Source organism: Camelus ferus, chromosome 2, assembly GCF_009834535.1.
Source record: "Camelus ferus isolate YT-003-E chromosome 2, BCGSAC_Cfer_1.0, whole genome shotgun sequence".
Taxonomy (NCBI): domain Eukaryota; kingdom Metazoa; phylum Chordata; class Mammalia; order Artiodactyla; family Camelidae; genus Camelus; species Camelus ferus.
Window position 1 is genome coordinate 47,906,325 of NC_045697.1, and position 22,806 is coordinate 47,929,130.

Genomic DNA, 22,806 nt, shown 5'->3' on the forward strand with positions numbered 1-22,806 from the left:
ACAGCATTATTAACTGAGGCAGAATCTATCAAGCAACATTTTCGATTAGATACTCTGCTATCAAAATTAATTTGTTGCATGTCATTGAAAAACTTTTCTGTGGTATTTACTTCCAACTAATTCATACTAATTTTCCCATAAATTCAATTCTATCTTTCATGTCTTTCTAACACGTAAGTGGACAAACAAGGAGGGAGGGAAGGAGTAGAGAAGAGAAAAAAAAAAAAGAGAGAGAGAGAGAGATGGGAAAAAAATAGAAAAGAAACACTTCAGAGAGCTATTAAAGAGAATTAAAAAAAGAAAGAAAGAAAAGAAAAAGACAGGGGAAGGAAAAGGGGAGCCTGAAAACGATCATCAAGAACAAACCACAAATTTTAACAATTATTTTTAAATTATGTCAAACAATTCTCATCAAAGTACCAGAAATGAACAACTATCACTCCATCCAGAAATTGAAAGAAAAGAATAAAACCACCATGAATGTTCAAATGGGAAGGAAAATATTATAAAGCTGCCTAAAAGCTTAACTATTATTACTATTCTTGAACCAAGCCTCAATCTAATATCCTACTGCCTAGAGGGTGAGGACTGATGGCCAAAGTTGTGGGAGCCAAGTCAGGGAACAAGGGTGGATGGGGAAGACGGAAAGGTTTTCCATCTTTCTGTGTACACACACATATTCACTTAGTATCTCTCTTTCCAATTCTCTCAACTCCTGATCTCCTCTAGTAAAAGACCCTGTTTTAATCTTTCCCATCATCTGCTAGCATGGGAAAGTGCAGTTTCTCAGTGTCATAAAATATGTAAAATTTTTCTATAGTTTTCAATGAATTCTCCCTATTTCAGAGTGTTCTTGCCTCCATCCCCCCACATACCATTAACACTCAATTCCAGAAGTACTTAGAGCCAGATCCTGAGCCTTTTTAAAGATTCTGAAGTGTAGATTATATTAATTTTTTGGCTTTCTCCATTGCTGACTTAGGATTTGACATTTTCTAATCAGTTACCACCTGGAAGCCTCAGAACACATGTTATTTTCAAGAGTCCATGGGATACTTGAAAAAAGAATATTAATGTTACATGTAAGTCACAATTAAAGTCTCAGGAAATTTTTTTAAAGTAGAAACGAAAAAGGATGCATTCTTCAACCATAATGCAGTCAGAGTTTAATAAAACCTTAGAGCCAAAAAAAGTTCCAAATTTTGAAATACTCTCCCTAAGAATAAAAAATCCCATGACAGAAAATAATGACAAGGAAACTAAATATCAAACATATAATTAGAGGTAAATTCACAAATTTAAACCCTTTCATTATTAAAAAAAAAAAAATTTACAAATCTCATTAAAAACTTAGAAAATGAGAAAACAATCCAGAAAAAAAACCTCAAGATAACAGAATAAAGAAAAACAGCAAATCAATAATTTATGAATAGAAAAAAGTAGCAATAAATAAATTCTATAAGCTATGCTAAAAAACAAAAGTACTTTAAAAAACATATATAGAAGAATGTCCTACTTGTAGGCTATGCCTGTGAAAATATTTAGGGGTAAAGCATTATGATGTCTGCAACTTTATTCTAAGTGGTTCAGAAAATATAGAACATCTAATTTTCTCTAAGCAAACCACTTAGTTTTTCTAAGCAAATGTGACAAAATTGGTGAATCTAAGTGATGAGTATATAGGTGTCCATTATACTATTCTTTCAACTTTCCCATTCACTTAAAATTTTTAAAAAGTGAGGAAAAAGATATGCCAACATTGAGAGTATTTGCAAATAAGAGCTTAACTAGGCTATTAAGCAATAAACTCCAAGATAATATGTGATATTTCATTGTTTTCTTACTTGAAATGTTATGAATATTTAGATATTCTTTTCTAAAGTGCTATGAACGCAAAGAATCCCCAATGCTCTAAGATAAAATGAAGAGAAATCACCAAGAGTCCTGACTTTATGGTTTTCAGAAAATATTATGGGGAAAAGTCATTTTTAAAAGCCTCACTTGTATGTACATGTATACTTGAAAAGAACTGCTTTGAAGTAAAAAATTAAAACAGAAAAAAAAGTTGATTGGAAATATAGCAGGTCCTCACTAAACATTCTTTCGAAAGCTAAACACTTTTTTATGAAATGCAGAAAATCCCATCAAGTTGCTGTGCTGACAACAAAGCACTTATAAAGGGGCCAAAACTACAAAGAATGATCTGAAACTAAGTAGATTTTATATAGTACACTGCACCCTTTAAAAGGTCCAGTGTGCATTATAACAGAAATCTGTTTTTAGCCTCATACTTTATCTAATTTAATTAACCCCAAAAGATTTTCAGGTTAGAAATGATTTGAAAATCAAAGTCTAAAACCCATGAAAACTACAGTATTTCTACATATGTGAGAGTCTATTGAACTGGATTCAGACTTAAGTTAGCTAGTTGCTACTTGAAAAACATATATACAGAAACATGGGTCAGTTTTTATAGACTCTTTTATAAGTGTATATAGTAAGCCATGAGAGTCATAATTGATTATGTGAAATACTATGATAGGTTAAATAAACCAAATGCACACATCCCTAATTTTCCTTTAAACTATGGCTCATGTCCTCTCTTCTTGATAAATGCTTCCTACTGCAAGTCCTACTGTGCCCAATGTTACAGCTCTAGTAATTTTTTTCCTAGTGAAAAGTTGTATCTCTTGATCGCCACCTCTCTCAGCAAGTGAAATCTAACTATAACACTGTCACATTCGTTTGTTTTTTAAATAGGTGAGGCAATAAACATTAACAAGTGAAAGGAGGAAGAGAGAGAACATTTTAGGTTTTGACAAATATAAAGGTATTATGTGTGCCTCTGTAAAATGGGAAAATCAATATTAATATAAAACCAGAAAGAACTTTAACCTTATAATAAAAGACAAGTTAAAAATCAACAATGGGACTGGTTTACAATAAAATTTACAAGTGATATAGAAAAGTAGGCTAGAGGCCAAGATTCTTAAGTCAAACACAGACTCTATCAGTGAGAAAAAACAAAGCATGTTTCTGAGAGCCTCACAGCTAACAAAAAATGGATTTGTGGTATGTTGTAAAATACTAACAGACACCCTTTGAAAATTACTTTTTTTACAAAAAAATCAAAGTCTTTATTCTGGCAGGTTTATGCTATAATATCTGGACAGTTTAATTTTTTGTTTAATGTCAAAATATACACCTGACTAAGCATTCCTATAATGAATAGAGGGTAAGATTTTTACTTCTGACTCTAATTTTGTGAAATCCCAGGAATTAAAATTTACGCTTTCCATATTACTCCATAAGGATTGTTTGAAAGGTTTAAATTAAAGTTTCACAAAATACTGATTCACTAAATATTACATAATGTCTTTTAATAATTTATAACTAATCTTTAATTGGTAGTAGCTTCTGTTTATTTACATATTTGCATATTCATTCATTACATAATTATTTATTGATTATCTACTCTTTGCCAGGAAATTCCAGGAATTGGGGATACAGTAATAAATAAAATGGACAAAGATTCCCACCTTTTATTTTCTTATTCTTTTAGGTTTCTTGGTTCCTCCCTGCTCAGCTGTGGCAAAATCTTAATTGTCTCTCAAATCCATCCCCTCTTCTTTTAAATAATTAAAGTTTTAGTCGGGCACAAGGGGACCCAGCTAGACACTACATGGCACAGACCTTTAGCTAAACCATGTGACTAATCTCTGGACTGTGGGATGGAGCGGAAGTGATGAGGCCAAAATGGTTCACATGCTTGAAAAAACTGATGCATCTCTGAAGACACACACATTACATTAGTGGAAAAGAAAGATACAGAACAGTGTACGTGGCACATTGTGTACATAAATGCATTTTGTTAAGGGTGTTATGTTTATGCTGTAATATTTCTATTACAAAATAAAACTATTAATAGGAGTCCCATGAGAAAACAATTACAGAGAGAAGGGTTTCAGTGTTTCCTCATATATTTTTGTAAAATGCTTGAATTTAATAAAGTGAATACATTAAATTTAAAATATTTAAATGTCAACATTTACGTAAGTAGCATAATTATGACTATTATATTGTCTTCTACATAATAAACTCAGATAAATCATTTTAAAACTATCTAATTACTATTAGAAATTAAAGTGCTACTTAGAGGGATGGGAAGGGATAAATTTGGGACTGAAATTTGCAAATATTAGCCACTATATATAAAAACAGATTTAAAAAAATTTCTTCTGTATAGCACAAAGAAGTATATTCAGTACCTTGTAATAATCTTTCATGAAAAAGAATATGAAAGTGAATGTATATATGTATATGCATGACTGGGACATTGTGCTGTACACCAGAAACTGACACACTGTAACTGACTATACTTCAGTTTTTTAAAAGAGTGCTATTTAGAACATATACACTGGACGGGTACATACTATGTCTCAACTTCATTTTTTGAGTATCTACCTTAGTTTCATTTCTATTTCATGGAAAGAGTCATAATTTTTTTAAAAAGTTAGGGTCCAGCTGAAGAAATTTGCTTTTTCTTCCCTGTAAATCTTTATTTTTAGTTTTGTGCTTTAAGATGTTTCCCTTGAATCTGATCACTCACCAACCTACTTTTACCCCAACCAACTTATTCATGCTAAGAGAAAATAAATGGTGACTACATGATAGCAATATAAGAGACTGAGAATTAAATATTCCAGTAACAGTCTGTTCTGTCAGCATTATGTTCGACATTATCATCTGAATGACATTTTCACTGACATGAGTATTTGATCTGATGGTACATACAGACATAACCAATTTTATGAATATGTAAACCATTGGTACAAATGATAGGAAATATTAAGAACAAAACTAATTTACCTGCAAGTAATGCTGACAAATGTTCTGATACACAAAGGCATTAGTGGCTGAGTTCTAATACCCAAGATGTTAATCCTCAAGTCAGATAATTAAGAAAGATCATTCAACTAATTGTCTTTATCACTTTGATACAGAAGGAAAACCAGCTTAAACTATTAAAAATCAATTTCACATTACAGCATCATTAGAACTAGACCCTGAAGCAATGTGGCAGTACAGACGCTGCTTATAACAAGGAAAATCCAGATGATTTAACTAAAGTAAGATAGTCTCTCCTGTTCAAGCAAACAAAAACACAAAATTAACACATTTTCCTCTCCCTAAAAACACCTCTCTAGATTTGGAGTCAGCAAGCTTTTTCTCTAAAGATCCAGCTAGTAAATATTTTATGCTTTGCAGGCCACATACGATCTCTGCAAATTTTTGTTTGCTTCGTTTTTTACAACCATGTGAAACTGTAAAGACCATTCCTAGGTCACAGACTGTAAAAATAAGCCACAAACTGGATTTGGCCCATGGGCCAGAGTTTGTTGGCCCTGCTCTAGATAGACCCCTTTTATCCAAAATGAGGAGGACCTCAAGTGGGCGATGATGATGTCAGTGCCCTTTCATCTGCAGACTCATTCTAAACTCAACTAGCAAAAACAACAATAACAGCAAGATTACACCTTTAGTATCTCCAACTGTAAAGTAACATCACTCATGAAAATGTAAAACTTTTAAGGAAGATATATTACTTTGCTTTGAAACCTCTATTAAAAATCTGTTACCTCTGACAATTATATTTTTATGAAATAGTTATATTGTATTATATACAACTGTAAACATATTTTTATACTTTTTTAAACATATATGGAGATACACTTGATGCTACATTTTTAATAACTTTACAGAGGCATATTTTGCATATCACAGTATTCATTTTCCAATTTACAATTCATTGATTTTTTTTAGTAAGTTTATCAACAATCACCATAAATCAGTTTTAAAACATCTTCATCACCCCAATATGATCCCTAATGTACATTTACTATTAATGCTTGTTCCTTCCCATCCCCCCCTCCCAGGCAATCACTAATCTTTCTGTCTCTATAGTTTTACCTTTTTTGGATATTTCACATAAATGGTATCACACAGTATGTAGTTTCTGTGTCTGCTTTCTTCACTGAGAATGTTTCTGAAGGTCATCCACATCATAGCATACATCCATATTTTGTTCCTTCTTATTGCTAAATAGTATTCGAACGGATATGTTGCACATCAAGTTTTGATACGAGTATACACTCGTGAAACCATCATCAGTCAGGATAACAAACATGTCAATCATTCCTAAAATTTCTTTTGCTTCTTTGTAATCCCTCCTTCCTATCCTATTCCAGCCACCCTGTCCCCTACTCGTCTACTTTCTGTCAGTAAACATTATTTTGCAGCTTCCAGAAGTTTACATAAATGGAATCACATAGTATGTACTCCTTTTTGTCTGGCTTCTTTCAATAAGCATAATTTTTTTTAATTCATTCATGTTAAAGCATGCATCAATAGTTTATTTATTATTAAAAATATTCTATTATATAAATATAACAAAGTGTGTTTATACATTTACCTGTCAATGGACACATGAAATGTTTCTGGTTTTTGGCTATTACAAATAAATCTGTTACAACATCCAAGACATGGAAACAACCTAAATGTGACAGATGACTGGATAAAAAAGTTGTGGTGTATTTATACAATGGAATACTACTCAGCCATAAAAAATAATAAAACAATGCCATTTGGAACAACATAGATGGACCTGGAGATTGTCATTCTAAGTGAAGTAAGCCAGAAAGAGAAAGAAAAATACCATTTGATATCACTTATATGTGGAATATAAAAAAAAAAAGACAAATTAACTTATTTACAAAACAGACTCAAAGACACAGAAAACAAACTTATGGTTACCAGGGGAAAGGAAGTGGGAAGATATAAATTGGGAGTTCAAAATTTGCAGATACTAATATATATATAATAGATAAACTAGTTCATACTGTAAAGCACAGGGAACTATATTCAGTATCTTATAGTAACTTAAAAGAAAAAGAATATGAAAATGAATATATGTATGTTCATGTATGACTAAAGCATTATGCTATACACCAGAAATTGACGTAACACTGTAAACTGACTATACGCCAATAAAAATATATATACAGAAAAAATAAATAAATCTGATATAAGCATTTGTTTACAAATCTTTGCATGAACATATGCTTTAATTTCTCCTTGGTAAATATTTAAAATGTGAAGTAGTAGGATCATATAGTATGTGGACGTTAAACTTCTTAAACTGCCAAACTGTTTGTCAAAAAGGCCACATCATTTTACATTCCCACAGTAAAATATGAGCATATGAGCATTCCACTCCCTCCATATCCTCACCAACACTTGGTATAGTCAGTCTTTTTAACTTTAGTCATTGCAATAGATGTGTAATGATATCTCATTGTGGTTTGAATTTGTATTTCCTTAACAACTAATAATGCTGAGCATCTTTTAATGTGTTTGTCATTTGTTTGCCATGTGTTTGTCACACCTTGGTGAGGTGTGTTCAAATATTCTGATTTTTAAAACTGAATATTTTTACTACTGAGTTTTAAGAATTCTTTTGTGGATTTATCAGATACATGATTTGCAAATATTTTATCCCAATTTGTGGTTTATCTTTTCATTCTCTCAACAGTATCTCTTAAAGAGAAAAGGTTTTAATTTTCATAAAGTACAATTTATCAGCCTGTTCTTTTGTGGATCATACTTCTGGTGTCAAACATAAGAAATTATTCCCTAATTCAACTTTTTTTTCTAGAAGTTTTGTCATTTGGAGTTTACATTTAGGTCTTTGATACATTTTGAGTTAATTATATTTGGTATGAAGTATGGATCAAAGTTCATTTTATCACATATAGATAAATTGTTCTAGTACATTTGTTGAAAAGACTCTCTTGCCTCACTATTAAAAATGCCTTTGTACTTGTTTTAAATCAGTTGTCTATGTGAGTTTTGATCTTTTATTTATTTGTTTATTTTTGGACTCTATATTCTATTCCACTGATCATTTTGTCTCTTTTGATATCAACATCATACTGTTTTAATTACTGTAGCTTTATAAATCTTAAAATCAGATAGACCTCCAACTTTGTTCTTTGTCAAAGTTATTTTGGCTAGTCTAGATCCTTTGTATTTCCACATGAATTTTAGAATCAGCATGCCAATTTCTAACAAAAACATAAGTGGGATTTTGGTTGAGAATGTACTGTGTCTATACATTATTTTAGGGACAACTGACATCTTAACAATATCGAGTTTACTGATACATGAGTATGATCCATCTCATCATTTCTTTAGACCTTCTTTATTTAATTTCTCTCAACTACATTTTGAAGTTTGCAGTGTATGGAAACTATAAATGGCATTTCTTAGTTTTAAATTTTAATTTCTAAATGTTCTTTGCTGTTACACAGAAATAAATTGATTTCTGTATATTGATTTTGTATCCTGCAACCTTACTTAACTCACTTCCTTGTTCTACTAGCTAGATCGTGCTATCTTGTGCAAAATGACAGTTTTACTTCTTCCCTTCTAACCTGGAGGCCTCTTTTATCTGCCTGACTGCATTACTTAGATGCCCTAGATCAGTGCTGAACAGAAGGGGTGGGAATGGATATCCTTATCTTGTTCCTTATCTTAGGAGGAAAGCCTTTCAGCACTAAGTACCACGTCAGCTGTTGATTTTTCCTAGATCCCCTTTATCAGGTTGAGGATGTTAATCTATTCCTAGTTTGCAGAGACTTTTTAATCAGGAAGGAGTGTTAGACTCTGTCAAATGTTTTCTCTGAGATAATCACAACTTGATTTTTAGTTTGTTAATATGGTAAATTATAATGATTGTTGAATGTTAAACTAACCTTCTGTTCCTAGGATAAACTCTACTTGGTCATGATGTTTATCCTTTTTATACATTGCTGGATTCTATTTGCTAAAATTTAGTTTATAATTTTAGTATCTACATCCATGAATAATACTGGACTGTCATTTCCTTTGTCTGGTTTTGGTATCAAGGTAATGCTGACTGCTTTAGGTGGAAAGGTAAATCAGGTCCCTGTTACTCCATCTTAGCCAGAAGAAGTCTGCTTAATAGTTATTAGGCCATTATCTCATCTACTCCTTTCTAACCTAGAAAGTATGTCATTATCAACCTCACTTTACATAGAGGGAAAATGGGGAATGAGGGAAAAGTGAGGCTCAGAGAGCAAGGTAGCACAGTTCTAATCTGGAACTAGGACTTGGATCCACATGGTATGAATCTTAAACCCACTCTCTCAACCTCCTACAATACTATACTATTTAAGAAGTATTTGAAAAGATTCTCTTTCAGCACACAAATTTCTTTTTCATTAAGAAGAAGCACTGTATCTCTAAAAGATCAAGGTGGTCTGTTCTGGAGCCCATGCCAACCACTATAGTATTCGTTAAAAAGAATGAATAAGATGCCATTTTTTTATACTCTGAGTCAGGATCTAATATAAACTATTAGCTTTTCAATATACTGAAACCATTACCTAAGAAAACATTACTTAAGAAAAAAGATATAGCTAGGAATTATAAAGAGTCTTATAAAGACACTTTATAGTCCCAAAAAGTCCAACCAACAGTAACAATAGCTGCTATCATTTTAAAATTCTATGTTCAAAACCACATTGTAAAATAGATATTACTATATAAGTTTTATAGATGTGGGAATTTGAGACATAACAACATTAAGAAACTTGTTTAGGGGGAAGGGGTAACATAGGAGTAGGGGACTAAGAGGTACAACCTATTATGTATAAAATAAGCTACAAGAGCATATTTGTACAACATGGGGAATATAGCCAACATTTTTATAATAACTATAAATGGAGTACAGCCTTTAACAATTGTGAATCACTACATCGTATACCTACATTATACCTATGGTATAGTAACATATAATACTATACAACAACTATACTTCAATTTGAAAACTAAATGAAAAAACAAAAGGAAAATTATTTAAAATCTGCCATTCTTTAAGCAGCCAAATAGATATTCAAGCCCAAGTCTCTATAGCTCCAGAATATTCTCTTAAAATTTGTACTTGGTTTTTTGTTTGTTTTTTACATTAAAATGTCATCCCTAAGAAAAGAGAAGCACTGCCAAGAGCCTTTTGGGAACAAGGAAATTCCAACATCAGATTCCAGCAGAGCTCAATGCCAAATGAATTAGAGCTAAGCTTTGATGATAATGATGTTTGTACTGAAGGATTTCCCAATTCCTGACTGGATTAAACTTGCTTTGCCCCCTTTCTAAAGTAAGTTTCCCTTCTATAAAACTAGCTAAGTATCTTTTTTATATTTCTGATGATCAACAGTGGGCACAGCTTAATTAGCTTGGACCACTAGCTGTTGGCTATAATGCAGAATTCCTTCAGAGTAGAATGGGAGGAGGAGTAACAGCTACTCGAGTAAGTCCAGTCATTAGGCAAGATGGCACAGGGAGGAGACTCCCAAGGTTCAAATACCTAGCGTGCCTCACACTAGCTGTGAGACTTTGGAAAAATTATTTAAACTTTCTGGGCTTCCATTCCTTCATCTATAAAATAGGGATGATAATTTATCTCTCATAGGGTTGTGGATTAAAAGACACAATACATGCAAATTGTTTAGAATAGTGCCTGGCAATTGGTAGGCACTGTTTAAATTTTGTTAATATTATTATTATCCCTATAGTTACTGCACAAGAAAAAATTACATAAATAGGTATGCTAGAGATTCTGTAGTATTAAGAAATATTAGCAAATAAGTATGTATTTTTATAAGTAAAAAACACAATTTATAAAAATCTGACATATCTATATTAGTGTCCTAAAAATGGCTCTGGAAATTGATTTCCAGCATCTTCTGTAAGAGAGCAAACAGTTTTCAAACACAGACAGGGATAATCAAAAACAATTCAGTAAAATAAACCAAACTTGTCAATTCCATTATAGTATTTAATACCTGCTATGGACTCAGCATTATGCAATATTCTACACAAGATATATAAGATCTAAGTTCTACTCTCAAAACGCTTAAAACATTAAAGAGCAAAAATAACATTCATAGAATAGATAAATAAGGGAAACTACAAGTAAATGTCAGTGAGTGGCACATAACTCTGGAAAGGAATTCTACAGCACCATTAAAATTTATGAGTTCAATCTATAAAAAAAATTATCTATGTATATATTTAGTGCCACTCCTAATGCTAGTGATAAGAACAAGTTCAAAGGACTGGTATATTATAAACTATCAGTGAATCACTTAAGAAAAAAAGAAAAGGGGTCACTGAATAATTTTCACTATCACTTACTGTTGCTATTTTGGTCTCCAGAAAGTTCTCCCTTTCTTCATCTACCTTAATTTCATGTCCATTTTTAAATAATTCAAGCATTTTGGGGATGTCCCGGCCAACGGAATCTGGTTAGAAAAATAGAAAATCCAAAGTTATCATTACATCTAAACAAGTGGCAAAAATACTGAATAAGAGAAGCATTCACCTCAAGTTAAGATATAACAATGAATTGTGGCAGATGGGTGGCCTATTTCCTGATGTTCATGTCCTTGTGTGATCCCTTTCCCTTGAGTGTGGATGAGACCTGAAACACGCTTCTACGCAAGACAGGATGATTACATATACATGACTACATTACACAAAGCTGCAATGGAGGCATGACTACATTACACAAAGCTGTCTTGGAGGCATCTCTTCCTATTGGCCTTGAAGAAGCAAGCTACAATGTCATGAGGTGACAAATGGAGAGGGCCATGGGTCAAGAAACTAAGACCCTCAGTCCAGAAACCTTCAAGGAACTGGATTCTGCCAAAAAGCCACATAAATCTGGAATTGGATCCTTCCCCAGTCAAGTTTCACATAAAACCACAGCCCCAGTTGACACCCTGACTAGAGCTTGACAAGACCCTGAAGCAGAAAATCTAGCTTAGCTGTACACACATTCCTGACACACAGAAGCTGAGACAGTAAATGTGTGCTATTTTAACCCACCAAATTTGTCATATTAATGTTGCACGGTAATAAGTAAGTGTATACAATGATGATGCTTATCATACTTTAGAAATATGGATGACAAAATAAAACACAAAATAACCCATAGTAAAAGCTAACAGTGGAGTCTTAAAATCTTCAAAGAACTTTTTACTTACCTTTGCATGAAATTCACCTGACCTCCCTTACCATAAACGGAAGGAACTAGAAAAGTAGCAAGATTTAACAGTAGAAATATCTCAGTGAATGATACAGTCTGGAGGCAAATCATTACTGTACAAAAGGTTACAGAAGCTGGCATGAAAAAAGAGTTAAAAACTGAAACTTTACTGTTTTCTAATTTACTTTCTCCTCCATTAGGGTGGGGAAAAAAGATGCCACTGAATATAGAAAGTAGAAAAAAGGAATCAAGGTAAAAACTAAGAATTTTCAAAGGACCATGCAAGAGACTCCAAACATAAACTATACCTTTCTCATCTTTAGTCATTAACATTTTAACTCAAATTTAACACATAAAAATATATATTCCTAATATTCCATAATACCATAACTGAAAACTGAAAAAATCTTCAATTTTGTACATAGAAAATGTGATTTATTTTAAGGGTAAGAAATATAGTAAGGAAAGTCCCACGGAAGACACACAACTCCCACTGTCTCCAGCAATTCTTCCCATAAGTCAGTGTGAAAATCTTATTGCATCGAGAGTACAGCACACTAAGGATCACCTGAGGAGTGGTTCAAATGGATCAAATGGAGCACTTCAGCTATAAATGAAAGCAATTATCCACAAGGAGCATACAATCAAACTGGGAGAAAAGGGATGTGCATACAAAAACTACTGAAAAAACACTGAGGGTTTTTAGTATCACATTGTAGTATAACAAGTGGTAAACATGACAGATAGTATAATAATAAACAAGTTTCTAGCAATGATGTACAAAAAACAGGCACCTCATTAAACCATCTATATCTCTATTTTAACTTCTTTAATTTAGATATATTTTTAAAGTTATGTTTTCTTAAGAATAGTGCCTTGGACACAATAGAAACTCAAGAATTACCTGCTGACTGACCTGAATCTACACCCACAATGTGGCTTTCCTTCCTGTCATATGGAGGAACTGTCTATGTTCTTACTAAAGGCCATGCCTCTTCATTTGAGCACTGGATCCCATTCCTCCCAACCTATCCAGGGGCACCACTCCCCCCACTCTCCACTACACTGTCTACTTTCCCTGCTTTCTTACATCATCATCATCGACTCATAAACTTGCTATAAAATCCCCCATCTTAAAATAAAACAAGACTATGACTTCATATTGCCTTCCAGTGACATCCAATACTCTTTTAAGAACGTAAGTTTTCAAGAAAAAGCTATCATTTCTGTCTCTGCTTCCTCTTCTTCCATTTTCTCTCAGACCTACTTCAATCAGGTTATCATCCCTATTACTCCACTGACAAGAATCTTGTCAAGGACATCAGTGACCTTCACACTGGTAAATCCAGCAATAATTTCTCAGTGTTCCTCTGACTTGACCTACCAACAGTAGTTCACAAAATATATTTTTCCTCTTCCTACCATATCTTGATTTGTCCTCAAACACTCCTCTCACTGCCTGATCCATTCTATTCTTGTTGGCTGAGCCACTCTCACTTAGCTGATTTCTAAAAGTTAAACTCCCTACGGGTTCAGTCATTTGACTTCTTTTTTTTGGATCCATACACACTCCCCAGCAAGTGATCTCATCCAGACATATTGCTTTAAACACCATTTATCCACTGATAACTGCCAAATTTGTATCTCTAGCCACAAGCTCTCTCATGATCTCCAACAACCTACTTAATATCTCCACCCAGATGTAGGTAGGTAATTACTAAGGTGTACAATATGACAGATGTTTGTTTGCTCAAAGAATGAACAAATAAATGATGTTATAATTTTGAATCTGATACCATAGTGCTGTTGTAATGATAATGAAGTGGGAAAGAACAGGACTTAAGAAGGAAAGAAATAGTTTTGCATTAACACGTACTGAAGTGAGGGTGCCGACGGAATACTGAATACTGTATACAGTTGGAAATGAGACACCGGAAAAAAGTGATGGATTGGGGACAATGACTGGACTTGACTTTTAAAGCCAGATCCATCCTAAAACAATCAAACAAAACCTCCTTCCTTTGACCTTACATATTCCTTTTCCTATCTCCCTCTTTCTAACCAAATCTTTTTGATGTGAATTTGCATTGCCCTAAAGACCAAGATGTTGAGCATCACTTCATGTGCTTAATGGTCAATTGTATTATCTTCTTTTGTAAAGTGCCTGTTCAATTCTTTTATCCCCTTTTTGGAAAATTAGGTTAATAATCTTCTTATTGGGTTATAAGAGTTCTTCATATATTCTGATACAAGTCCTTTGTTAGATATACGTGTGCCAAATATTTTCCCCCAATCTGCAGCTTATCATTCCATTTTCTTAGTGGTGTCTTCTCATGATGAAAGTTTTTAATTTTCATAAAGTCCAATTTAGCAGCTTATTCTTTGATGGCTCATACTTTTTGTGTGCTAAGAAATCTTTGCCTAATCCAAGGCAATAAAGATATTCTCCTAGAAATTTTTCTTCTAAAATTTCATGGCTTTAGCCCTTACAGTTAGATCTATGACCTATTTTGAATTAATTTTTGTGTTTGATGTGAGGGAAGGGATACCTAGCTATTTCAGTACCATTTATTGAAAAAAAAAAAAAGAATTATTTACTCATATAATTCTGGTACTTTTGTCAAAAACCAGTTGGTTTGGGTCCATTTCTGAATTCTCGATGTTCAACCTTTATATATTTTATCCCTATGCCATACCACACTGTCTTGATTACTGTAGCTCTATAGTAAAGTCTTAAATCAGGTAATGCAACTTTGCTTAAATAACTTTGGTCTTCCTTTTTAAAACCATTTTTCTATGCCAGGTGCTTTATCTCACCATTTAAATATTAGAATAAGCTTGTCCATTTCTAAATTAAAAAAAAATTGTAAGGCTTCTGGGAGTTTCATTGGGATTACATTAAATCTACAGAAAACTGTGGAAAGAATTCCATCTTAACAATATTGTACTTCAAATCCACAGCCATGGTATATCCTTTATTTGCTTAGGTATTCCTTAAACTTTCAGCAACATTAAGTAGTTCTCTCTAAAAAGCCTTACACATCTTTCGCTGTATTTATTCATAAGTATTTTACTTGTTTTTATGCTCTTGTGAATGGAAGTGTTTTATAAATTTCATTTTGATTTATCTATTGCTAGTACATAGAAATTCAGCTGATTTTGTATGTTGAACTTGTATCCTGATCTTGTATCCTGTAATTCATTTATGAGAATTCACTCACTAGAATATCTCAGGATCATATCTTCTAAGAATAAAAAAAGTTTTTATTTCTTCCTTTCCCATATCTATGCCCTTTATTTCTCTGACCTGCTACAATACTGAATATAAATAGTGAGGGCAGAGATCTTTGCCTTAAGTAGAAAAGCATTCAGTCTTAATGATCTCATCATTAAGAATACTAGCTGTTGATTTTTCATAAAAGCACTTTGTTAAGCTGAGGAAGTTCACTTCAAGTCCTAGTATTCTGAAAGTTCTCATCATGGATAGGTGTTTTCTGAAATGCTTTCTCTGCATCTACTGAGATGATCTTAAGGTGTTTACTCTTTACTCTATTAACATGATATACTAACTGATGTTCAGATGTTAAATCAACTTTGTATTCTTGGACTAAATCTCCTTAATGTGTACTAAAATTTACATACATACACTTATACATGCACACATACATACTGCTATTCAATCTGCTAATATTTTATTAAAGATTTTTGCTTCTATTCTCATGAATATTGGTCTGTAGCTTTCTTGTGTTGCCGCTGTCTAGCTTTAATATCAGGGTAATGTCAAGCTCATTAATGAGCTGGTAAATGTTCCTTCCCCACTATTCTCTAAAGAAGTTGTGAAGGATTCCTATTATATCTGCCTTAAATGTTGGATAGAATTCACCAGTAAGAAATCACATGAGCCTGAGCTTTTCATTGTAGGAAGCTGTAAATGACTAATTCAATTTCTTTACTTGATACAGATCTATTGAGATTTTCAATTTATTCTAGACACTTTAAGTAATTTTTGTCTTTCAAGATATTTGTCCATTTCATATAAACTGTCATATTCATTGGCAAAAGTTGTTCACAATATTACCTTATTATCTTTTAATGTCTATAGGATATGTACTGATGTCCTCTTTCATTCCTGATCTTGATAATCTATGTCCTTTTTTTTTAAATCAGTCCATTTAAAGTTTTATCAATTTTATTGATTTTTTCAATAAACTAGTTTTCCTTTCATTACTTTTCTCTGTTCTTTTCCTTTTTCTATTTCATTTACTTCCATTCTGATATTTATTATTTTCTTCCTTCTACTTACTTTGGGTTTGATTTGCTTCCTTTTTTCTAGGTTCTTAAGAGGTAAAAGTTTAGAACAACGATCTTAAATTTTTCTATTCTAATTTAGCCTTTAAAGCTATAAATTTTCATATAAGTACTGCTTTAGCTACACCCCACTAGTTTTGACATGTGTTTCATTGGCGTTCAATTCAAAACATTCTCTAATTTCTCTTGTAATTTCCTCTTTGATCTATGGATTACTAAGAAATGGACTGTTTAACTTTAATGTATTTGAAGATTTCTCATATTTATTTTGGTTACTGATTTCTGACTTAACTGTTATGATTAGGAAACATACTCTGTATGATTTCAATCCTTTTAAATTCATTAAGACCTGTGTTATAGCCTAGCAAACGATCTAACCTGAATGCTCCATGCATACTTCAAAAGTGTGCACCGAACACTTTCTATTGTTAAGTGACATGTTCTACAGCTAGCAGTAAAGCCAAGCTGACTGACAGTACTGTTCAAGTCTTTTATATCCTTATTGATTATCTACATACATGTTCTGTCAGTGATTAAGAGAAGAATATTAAAATCTCCAACTGGACTTCATGATTAGTCTGTTTCTCCTTTCAATTCTGTCAGTTTTTGCTTCACTTATTTTGTGGCTCTTTTTTTAGATAAGCATGTCCTTTTAGTAAGATAGAATATCCACCTTTTTCTCTAGTAAATTTCTTGTCTTAAAATCTATTTTGTCTGGTATTAAAATAGCCAACCCAATTCTCTAATGCTTATTGTTCTCAACGTATATCTTTACTCTTCATTTTATTTTCAGCCTATTTGTATGTTTGAATATCAAGTGTGTCTCCTGTTGACAGCATATAATTGGATTGTTTTTTCATCATCTTAGAATCTCTGCCTTTTGGTTGAAGTGTTTATTCAATTTCCTATTAAGCCAACTAATGATGTGGCTGGATTTAGGTCTTTATTTTGTTATGTGTTTTCTGTTTGTGTCATCTCATTTGTTCCTCTGTTCTTCTATACTGCCTTCTTTTGTTTTAAACGAAAAATTTTAGTATATCAGTTTTATTCCTCTATTTAGTTTTAAGCTCTATCTCTTTTTGTGTACGTTTTTACTCGTTCTAGAGATTACAATGTGCACATTTATTTATTACAACCTACTTCATCTTAATACTTACTTCCAGAAAACAATAGATTTGTGCCTAACTCCATCCCCCCCACCTCATCTCACTGTGATATTACTGTCATATCCAAATGTGCTTCATCTCCTGTGTATCTATCTTTAAACAATATTCACTGGGCTACTCAAGACAGAAATTAGGGAATCATTCTAGATTCCTCCCTCTTCCTTACCTTCCACATCTAATCAATAACTCCTGCTAATTCTACCTCCTCAATATCCCACAACAGACTTCTTCTTCTGTCTTCATTGTCACTGCTCAGTGTCACACTTACATCACTCCTTAAAGTCATTCTAATAAGCAAATCTTGTATCATTCTTCTGAGCAATACTTTTCAGTAGCTCCTATCTACATGGAGGACAAAAGTCTAATCTCCATGGTATGGCACGCAAAGCCCTCCATGATCTGGCCCCAGCCTATTACTCTTAACTCCACTAGCCTATCTGATAACACTTTATATACCAAAAAATAGAAAGCTACTTACAATTTCCTGAAGACTACTTGCCATTTCATACTTTTCTACATTAGTATAGGTCATTTCCTCCACCTGGAATGTTCTCCCCATGCATGTCAGGAAAGAAAATGCCTACTCATGCTTAAACTCTCAACTTAACTGCTACCTTCTGTATATAATCTGATTCTACAAAGTATCCCACATTCCCCTATGCACTCTGCACATCTTCCACTAGCATACTTTCTATATTTTAGAGCAGTCTGTTTTCATCTCTCATCTCTCAATTTGCATCTCCTTAAAGATGGAAATTATCTTTTTATCTTTTAATCCTCAGTAATAAGTATACTGCCTGGCACATACTAGGCACTCAATAATTATCTGCTTACTCAATAAATGAGTTACAATGGTAGAAATTATATATGAACATGTGAAAAAGAGTAAATTCTAAAGTAATTATAAAAATAATGGAAAAAAAGAAAAAATTACGGAGAACAAATAGCTACTTTAGGAATTGTAGGGACTCAGTATTAGAGGCTCGTACTTGTTATGTACCCAGCCAGAACCAAGCTCTTGCATACATTATAACAAAAACACTATGAGAAGATGTTACCATGAAACCCAGTTTGTGGTTGAATAGAAAGAGGCACAAAAATGTTCAAAAATTTGTTCAAGGTCATAATTAAGTTATAAAGTCAAGATAGAAAGTGGCCTTTGTTAGCCACTGTTCTATTCTGCTTTTCAACATAGTGCAGTGTTAAATCTTCACCACTCTCTTGAGGGCTTTGCTATCCCTTATTGCTATGTAATTGCTCTCCTCTTTCTCTATTTTCTCTTTTCTCTGTGCTTTCACATTTTTCTACTTTTCTACTCTTTTTCCTTTCTCTTCCCTTAATTCTCTCTATTCAATTTTTGTAATGAACATAACCTTTACTAAACTATATAATGAGGTATTTCATCCTGATGTACCTTCTCTTTTCTTCTTTACCTGGCACACGGCAGGCATAAAGCAAGAAGGATGTAAGAAGCCAGGGAAGACAAAAGGTGAGTTAAGATTGCACAGTGTAAAAGAAAGTTTTAAGAAACAGAGAAAACTAGAAATAGGTCTTTAAGTGTGACAAAAGAAAGATCAGTGATTATTACCAAAAGCAACATTTTTTGGCTGAAGTATGGGAGAAGGATGTAAGGAAGAGTAACACTTGGTAAGGAAATGGAGAGATCTAACCACTAAAGACGACCTGCTTGAAAACCCTGGTATGAAACAATGGAAAGAACTAAGATCATAGCTATAAACGATAGCTGAATCAAATGAACGTTTTGTGGTTTGGTTTTTTTTTTTTCTTTGAGTAAAAGTAGATTTATTCAGGGACATACACACTCCATAGATAAGAATGGGGGCCTTCTCAAGAAGCAAAAGAAAGAGAGGGAGAGAGGCAGCCCCACAGCACAGGGTGATCTAGGAAAGTGAGATTGGCCACAAGGTGTAGGGGTGGTTAAAGTAAAAGTAGATACCCACTCCACAGAGTGTGGGCCATCTCAGGAAGCAAGAGAGAGCCAAGGTTATGTGTTTTGGTTTGGTTTATTTCTTTAACTAGAGAAATCTGAGTTAATTAAATTAAAATTCAATGCTCAGTAAACCAGTTTGTCTAGTGTAGAAAATGAAACCATTAACTCCAAGACATTAAGGACTTTGTCTTGTTCATAGCCATCACACTCAAGGGTTGGCACATAACTATAAGTAGAATTATTCTAATCCAAAAAAATCTATAAATTGTAGATAATCCATTCTTTAGTTTCAGTATGTAATCCATATCTTCTGTCAACTGAATGCTGCAGTAAATGTGCATTCATGATACAAATATTTGTTGAGGTAGTTGTATCAGATAGTATTCTTGGTCATGAGAATATATTAGTACACAAAACCAAAAATGCATTTACTCTAACAGGAGGAATTGAACACAAATCCACAAATAAAAAATGTAAGATGCCAGAAGTGATAAGCCCTAAAAAGAATATAAAAACACCATAGTAAGAAATCCAGTGAATGGGAAGTAGAGGTTAGTATTTTATACAGGATGGTCACAGCAGGCTCTGTTTAGGTAATATATGAATGAGAACGTGAGTCGGGCAAATAAGCAAAGAGCACTACAGACAGTGCAATGATTCCAAAGACCTGAGAAGGAAGAACACTTAGTGCTTATGGGGAAGGGCAAGGAAGCCACTATGGCTGGAGTAAAGGAAATGAAGGGGAGTAAGAGAACCAGCTGTAATACACCAATAACTCATCTATAATAGTTATAATCATACCTAATCATCACTGGAGCCTTTCACACAGAAATAGTTTTTAAACTAATGGATGGAGGGGCGGGTGGGGAGAATTGAGGGAAACCTCAAATTAGTTACCCTGCAAAAATTCCCTATGTTTTAGCATTCATTTTTTCTTTATATAACCAAAGAATTCTAATTGTTTCAATAATGCAAGCAATACTCTGAAGTTCAGCATGTCGATCCATTAATTAAAAATCATTCACATTAGATTTCAGTAATTGTATATTCATTACTCTCAAATATGATACAACACCAACTTCCTTAAAGAAAACAGCGGCCTACTCAATAGGTGTGAATACTCTTTGGACAAGTCTGCTGGAATATCCTACTGACAAGACTCCAACTGGAACACTGATGTCCAGTTCCAAGAGCTTGTGTGTTCAGAGGAATGCACATCAGTGGGTCTAATTTTCTAATCATGTCCCTTTCCTGCCTACCTGCCAATAACTTGGTATGGTTAAAAGAAATTCAATTATTTCCACACATGCCGTAGTACCTACTATGGGTTAATATGCCTAATAGAAAATTGATTCCATTAAGCCAAGATATTTTTCATATCAGCATTTTTTGTTTAGTAAGTGCTAAATAATAAGATTGGGAATAAAGAAAATAAAAAAAATCAAAATACATATTAGAGATGAAAGAATTCAGAGGGCATTTATTTTGGGGGGAAAAAAGCTAGTTGACAAAGCAAAATAAAGCCCAGTTTTTTCCAAGAAATTGTTAAAAGCAAGTTTCAAATGTCCTTTTTTAATGAGATAAAAAAGAAATACTAAGAAAACAAGCCAAATGTGCATTTGAAAAATAGAGAACTTGCCTATAGTTACGTAAGTAATTAAAACAAATAAAACTAAACATGCTGCAAAATATGCACATTCAATCCAGCCAAGATGGTTACACCCACTCCCATTAGAAAAACAAAATGTAAGACAAAATGGGAAACTAATGAGCTCAGCTGCAAGGGCTTGTTTGTTTTTTAATTCCATCCATTTGCTCAAAACGTAATTTCTATTTTACCCTTACGTCTCTTGTCGGCTATAAGGGGAATCAAATGTTCCTAAACAAGAATCTGAATAAGCTCTGAAAATGCGTAATACAAGTTTCATTTGTTCTAACACATATCTGGTGTGTTCTGTTTTAACATTTTTGACAGGTTAATCCTTTGTCTTCATGTTTAAAGAACACAAATGTTTTTTGCCAGTGCTGTTGAACAGATCATGTTGGGGTGAAAAGAAAAAGTTATAGAGGAGGAAGGCCTGTCTGTTTTTCCAAGACGCTTTGTTAAGCAAATGGAGGAGGAAACATACCTAGGTAACTTGACCATGGAATACAGATGCTATGATTCATTATGAAAGTAGAAATAAAGCCCACTAATAAAAATAAACATTTTAAAGGGAAATTTTTCTTATCTGAAACAAAGAAGTAAGTTATTTGAAAACCTTTCAGACTAAAAATAATAATCCCAAATTTTGCAGTAAAAACGGTGATAAAAACATCTCAACACTAAAGAAAATTGAGGCCAAGAGAGTTACAAAGAATGGATAAAGTAACAAAGGTGACAAAATTAGTTTCTGTGAAAAACCAGTTCACCATGCAAAGCAAGGCACTAGCTAAAAACAGATATATTCAGTATTCAGTTTCAGTTTTAATTGACTATATTTAGTATTTTTTGGTTTTGTTGAGCTTGACTTTAATTACAAAAAAATTATGAGAATTATTTTCAAATTTAATTGCAATTCTGGTTTAATTTTTTTAAATAATGTTCAATTTCAGGTCTTACTTGGGAAAGAATGTAAGTCTGATTCCATGAAAACAAATACTACTATAATGCAAGTGCCTAATAAAAAGTGCCAAACCTCGGTCCAATATCCCATAAGGATGTGTTATTCAATGCAGACTACTAAAAATAAACAAAACTCTAGTACCGCAAAAGAATTGGAGGGTACATTTGAATTTGTTTACAGTATAGAACATGATCTATAATTCAGATGAGCGTTAGTGGCTATCATGTATGAATTTTAGCAGGATGTTTTTTAGTTTAACTAGAGTTAAAATTTGAAGACTAATCTACTAAAACAGTGTTAAAATATTTGCTCTATTTACACTATAAAACTTTATTTGAAATAACATCTATCTACAGCAGATATCCAGCTCCATCTAAAAGAAACTGTGTCTCCAAATGGACTTACTTTTCCTCCCAAATCTACTCCCTGCTTCCATAAATGGTATCAGTTTATTAGGAAATGCCTAGGCTTAATCTCAGCATCATTTGATACTTCCCTTTCTCCCTCTCAACCTGTCCACTCCTAACTACTTAGTGCAAAGTCCTATTATTTTTGACAACTGTCCTCTTCACTTCAGTCTCATTACGAAGACTTTAGTTTAAACATTATCTTTATTAGTCTCTGGCGATTGTACCTGAACTGGTC

The 22,806-nt window shown here is 33.0% G+C and overlaps 1 protein-coding gene across 8 annotated transcripts in view; it reads right to left on the reverse strand.

Moving 5' to 3' along the window:
• MRPL1 (mitochondrial ribosomal protein L1) overlaps positions 1-22,806 on the reverse strand; it is a 76,086-nt gene that overhangs the window by 22,851 nt on the left and 30,429 nt on the right. For all 8 annotated transcript variants that reach the window (XM_032457314.1, XM_032457305.1, XM_032457323.1 and 5 more), the window contains one exon: positions 11,278-11,384. In XM_032457314.1, the coding sequence (XP_032313205.1) occupies positions 11,278-11,384 (107 nt within the window). The remainder of the gene's footprint in view (positions 1-11,277; positions 11,385-22,806) is intronic.